Source organism: Drosophila nasuta, chromosome 3 (assembly GCF_023558535.2).
Source record: "Drosophila nasuta strain 15112-1781.00 chromosome 3, ASM2355853v1, whole genome shotgun sequence".
NCBI lineage: Eukaryota > Metazoa > Arthropoda > Insecta > Diptera > Drosophilidae > Drosophila > Drosophila nasuta.
In genome coordinates, this window is record NC_083457.1 from 52055760 (window position 1) to 52061759 (window position 6000).

A 6000-nucleotide genomic window follows, 5' to 3' on the forward strand; every position below is an offset into this window, starting at 1 on the left:
CTTGGACACAACACAATCAGCCAGCAGCCTTCTTTCGTTGCTGTTGCTGTTGTTGCTGTTGTTGCTGTTGTTGTTGCTGTTTCCTGGAAAGCGTTTCCTGCATTTAGTTATGTTAGTTTGCTTTATAACTATGTTGGCTTGGCGCTCAGTTTGCCAGTTGCCAGTTGTCGATTTGAATCGTGTCCAGCTAAGCTAAGCTAAGCAAAGCAAACCGCTGCCAGTTGACTTTATGAGGGTCAATCAGGCTAAGGCTGTGTTAACCGGGGCTACTCCGGAAAACTGTCTTGGCATTCGGCATCAAGGAATGCGATCATATCGATGGAAACGGACTCCAGCTGAAATTTGAATATTTAACAACGTTCGCAAGAACGAAGCAAAGTGAAAGAGTTACTCAAAAGAATCTGAGCAAAGCAATGCAGAAATATGTCATTTAAAGTGGGGAGAAGATAGACAGAAGTAGGGCGAAGGAGACATACATATATAAATTTATTAAATTAATAAATAAAATATATATAAAACAAGTAAGAACGCTTCAGTCACGACTGTGAGATACCTGCTACCTATTTTGAAGAAAAGTAAAACAGTGCGTTATTTAAATATTATACTATAACAAACCAAAGGCCATATTTGGTATATCGGTCTTACAGCAGTATCTGTTATAGTCACAGTGATCTAGGTTTTCATACCAACGAAGGACAGACGAGCATGGTTATGTCTTCTCGGCTGTTGACGCTGATCAAGAATATATATACTATATAGGGTCAGAGATGTCTCCTTCTACTCCTTATATTTGAATATAAATTTTTAAGAAAGAATTTTTTAATAAATATCTTAATATCTTATCTTATCTTACTGAGGAAAAGAAAAAAGAGAAAAGAGAGTTCAATAGAATTGGATTAAAATCAAATTTATACATATATATAATAAAATTAATTAAGAATATATTACAATAAAGTATTTTTTTCATATATAGATAAAATATTTAGTAACATAACTGGCTGCAAGAATAATAAGTCGAATATCTTTTTATTGAACGATATAAGCAACTTACTTCTGTATCTTTGTATACCAAATTTACAATATAATATTATGTGAGGAGTTTATATTTTGGGACAGTCAACTATTACCAAATATTATTTATTGAAAATGGCATTCTTGTTTTTTAATATATTGTCCTTCATGATTAATACACTTTTGCATTATTTGAAATGATTTCTCATAGCAGTTTATCCATGCTTCTAAAACATGGCTTTTGAATACTTCAACTCCCATAAATATCATTCAAATTTGTAATTTATTAATATGAACTTTATGTTAACATTAAACAAACTATTTTTACACTAAAGTTTTAAATATTACTTTCATTAGAATGTTTGTCTGCATATTCTTTTCCCAATATGCAGACAACACTACTTATGAAAATAATATTTAAAATATTTGAAAAAAATTAACATAAATAATAAAACGAATTTTGACACACATCACAAAACAAGCTAAGTTGACAGTTCTAGAAATAATGTCAATTTTTATTTTCCCCCTGCAAATCTCAGTATGTATTTTGAAGTCATTGAATATAGTTCCAAATTATTTGTTTGAGCAAATTCGAAATTCCAATTCCTATTTCCATTTTAACTTGTGTCTTCTTTTAAGTATTTGTTGCATATCTTAAAGCGATGCATCTGCTTGAATTGGTCTTTAATCTTGTGCTGGTTGGCAGCAGTGGCTATGGACTTTACGCCTTGACGCCAACGGATCAACCTTATGGTTATACGGCAGCTGCATTTTGTTTTGTCCACGGTTTGCTTGGCCTGGTTCGCAATGTTCAATCGCAGGGCGCCGAATGTTCGCGCTCCTTCTTTGTGTCCACCAGCATTGTGGATGTCCTGCCGCTGCCCTTGGCCAACATTGAGTTCTATCTGCAGTCCTCGCAGTCCGGCCTGGCGATGGTTCATGCCATGTCCTTAATTCTCTTGATATACGATACGATGGGAAATCTTGGTGATGACTGGGATGCGGCAACGGAAACCGTGAAGGATTTATCGCTGGTTGCGAATGTTGCCTCGGCCACTTATCTGGGTTTGCAGGAGGAGAACTACTTCCATGTGGGCATCGCTGTCTCGGCCACAATTGCTCGCTACGGTTCTGCCTTGGTCAGCACTTTTCTGCCCGAGTTTGGGCCACATGTTGACAAGATGAGCAAGTCGGCTATTATTGGACTCATGACGTACTCTTTGACCCAGAAATAAACTTTTGTTTTACAAACGTGAACGAGGTTTTTCGATTTCCTGAAATTTAGAAAATGGGTTCATTGATTTTGGGGAGTGAAGATCTTATATCAATGAATTTAGAATTGCAAAAAGCAGTAATTTTATTTTGATTCTCTTTGATAATCCCAATTAGCATTTAGAGTTCTAGCGAATCTATTTCGATTTTTTATATTATTTATTTTCAGAAATTTATAAGAGGCTCTTTTTAAACATATTTCTACACCATTTATTTTAAGTTAAGCTAATTACTTTAGGAATTATGTTAGAAATACAATACTCATTGCCTTTAGATTATCGTTTTCATACTCACTATCCATAGGGATGAAGGGTATGCAGAAGGAGACATCTCCGACCCTATAAAGTACATACATATATAGATCCTTGATCACCATCTATAACCGGGACGTCTGTCCGTATGAACTGTAAGAGATAGAGATAGAGATTTAAAATTTTAGTAGTAGGTATATTTTGTACTCCTATATTATATTTTGAATGTGGTACTGTCCACTATACCAAATATACGCTTTAGTATATTTAAGTATTGGTATATTTCCAGAATAACACCACACTGCTTTGCTTTTTTCAGGAAGATTTCCTGATTTATAGTAATTTTCCGTTGCTATTCAGTTAGAGCTTGTTATTTGCATTTCTCAATTTCTTTTGCAAGTTTGAAACTAAAGTTTATTCGCTTATTTTATAAGTTCTGTTTTCTATGCAACTTCTATTATATTTTTCACCTACATTTTAGCCACAATTTTATGAGGATATAAGCTTCTTAATTGCTCCACCCTCTACTAATAGTAGAATCTTTAAAATACACTTGTGAAGTGAAAGTAAGTGAAATATAACTTAAGGGAAAATCTTCCTGGTTATGTAACAAATTTGCTTATCCTATCCTGGTTAAGTTTTATAAAATTTTATTTTAAAATTTTATTTCTTACACAATTTTTTAGCTGATTTTTTAATACCACAAAATTTTAGCTGTATTTTTAATACCACATTTTATTTTCTAATAATATAAAAACTCATTTGTGGAAATATCAAATTAAAGAAAAATACTTAAAAGTATTCTGTAAAATTCTTAGCAATTAGTTTTCCCCTTCCGCCAGCTGCTACTACGAGTTTTGGTAAGTTTTTGATTAATCGTTTATCGATATCAAACGTGGTCGCACATGAAAAAGTTGTACGGCGCTTTTCTCGATAGAATCCAAACTTTTTTTTTAGGAAATAGCCAATTGGTCCTAATATGTCTAGAAGTGACCTAGGCCAGAAACTTAAATAGCAACCCTCGTATTTCTACTCCTTCGATTTACATCTGTTGTTATTAATATTTCTGTTGCTTAGCTTATAGATATATACTGCTAATTTTATTTGCATTGAAATGTGGCTTTCTACCACCACAGAGTCCACCACTCGTATCGATAGCTGGTCATGAAGTCTTGGCAGCAGTCTTCTGGGAACCCCACCTTCTTTCGAAGCCAGCACTGATTACGCTAAATGACTGCTAAGATAACCGCCTGCTTGGTTGGCTGACTGGATTGTTGCCTGTTTAGCTATGGCTGTTGCTGTGGCTGTGACTGTGACTGTTGCTGTGGCATTCCTGGGAGCTTTCCAAATGCATGTACAACTGCCACCTCCTCGAGCTCCCCCTATATAAAGACAAAAGGCAAAGTCTGGCCAAGTGGCCAAGCAAAACTTGGCAGCCGCTGCGCAGGCGCGTGTTTGTGGAAAGAGTTCAACTCGCAGCTGGAGACTGCACTGCTTTTGGCGCATAACTGGACACAGAGTGACTCTGAAATTGTGACTGTGTGCAACTGAGATTGCAGACTTTAGACGGCGTGTTGGATAACAGGCAGCTGAGACAGAGAGACAGAGAGAGATTCATGGCTATCGGCACTCTTGGCCAGGCCATAAAAATGGGAAAATGTTGCGTTAATGCGACGTTTGTTCGAACACAGTTTTCAAACAGATCGACGCAGGCAATTGTTTGGACAGCCAACAGTCTCTCTCTCTTTCCTCAAGGCGCAGCTGAACGCAGCTACATCTATGTAGGAGTAGAGGGAGGGGAAGAGGGAAGTGGTAAGGAGGAAAGCCACTGTTCAACACGATTTGCTTTCGTGTAGACATTTATTTTCAGGGCGTTTGACTCCATGAACTCTCTGCGCAGTTTGTTGTGCGCAGATTTTTTGTTTTATTTTCTGCACGTGGTCCAAACGGGAGCGGCTCTCACTTGCAACACTGCGCAGCAATGGCTGCCACACACACACACACACTAAGAAGAAGAGGCGCCTCCCATCACCTCCGAAGAGAGACGAACTGAAATCGATTTTCCCAATGCGATAAGGTTTCACAAAACTGCTGCGGCTGCTTTAATGGTCTTCCGGCCGTGTCACCGTGAATCCTTTCAAGCCACACGTGCAACGCTCAATGAAGGGTAGCTCCTCAACAGCCATAGGAACAACAACAACAACAAGAACAACAGCACATGACACGCGGCATCAATTGAAAGACGCGACTGCTGCACATCCATCAGAGCACGTCGGAAATCGGAAGTGGAAGTGCGTCGTCGTCGTCGTCTCCTCCTACCCCTCCTTCTCCTTCTCCGTTTTATCCTCCTCCTCCTTCTTCTCTTCCTCCTCCTCTGACAACGTCTTTTACCTTCTTTTGGGGGTGGCTGCATTCAACATTGATGATGTCAGCATGCGGGCAACTAAAAGGACAATCGATTGTTGTGACACGGCATTGTGTGGCAGCCGTCCTCCTTACCCTCTCCTCTACTCATTCTCCTTCCTCCCTTTATGCCTCTCTCTAGAGCAATTTATCCAATTTCATGCGAGGCTGTTCTCATTGCTGTTCCCGTTGCCAAGCTGCCTTGCCTCAATTAACGCTGTCCACTGTCTCATACGTTGCTCCCACGGATCGACTTCCACATTCACATCCACATCCACATTCACATCCACATCCACATCCACATCCAAATTCACATCCAAATCCACAAATCCACGACGTCTCGCTGCGTGCACGTGCAACGCAGCGTAGCGCAGGACATTTATTGGATTTTTGCCATGTTTTTATTTGTTTCTATATTTGCTCAAAATTCCAATTAAACGCCAATGCCAGCGTCTGGCCCTGGAATTGCTTTTGCATTTGTGTATGCACAATACAGGGTGCCTTTGGCTTCTAAATTAAACAAATTGTATTATTAAAAAAGTTAAGATGTGTTATTAGGTGTTAAATATAAATTTTCACAAAATAAAGCGATTAGTTTTTTTTAAATATTCTAAAGATTCTAAAGATTTTTCGCAGATTTATATTTATTAAGTGAATGAATCAGTACAACATAGTACCAGAACAACCAAATGCAGATTACATATTAAAAGCAAAACCTCAAGCTCGAATTTCTGAAGTACTCAAATGATAGAATTAAGCTGAACTATTGAGACATTTAAGAAAACGATAAACGTTTTGATCTCAAGATATAATAAAATTTAGATAGTGCCAATATACTATACACCATATTTATTTAAAGAAATACATACATAATATGGTATATTTAAATATATAGTGGAATGTTGGTATTTTTTGGTATATTAAATTTATGTACCTTAAAGAAAATACCGCTGTTTTGCTTTTATTGACTCACTTGAGAGTAGATTTTATGAAATTTATGGTATATTTTGAATGTAGTGAAATGTTGGTATTTTTTGGTATATTAATTTTTTTATATATTCAT

The 6000-nt window shown here is 37.2% G+C and overlaps 1 protein-coding gene across 1 annotated transcript; it reads left to right on the plus strand.

The window, feature by feature from the left end:
* Positions 1 to 1673: 1673 nt before the first annotated feature.
* LOC132788313 (uncharacterized) lies at positions 1674 to 2246 on the plus strand. Its single transcript, XM_060795646.1, has one exon. It carries the CDS (start codon positions 1674 to 1676, stop codon positions 2244 to 2246), a length of 573 nt encoding a protein of 190 aa, XP_060651629.1.
* The last annotated feature ends 3754 nt before the right edge of the window (positions 2247 to 6000 follow it).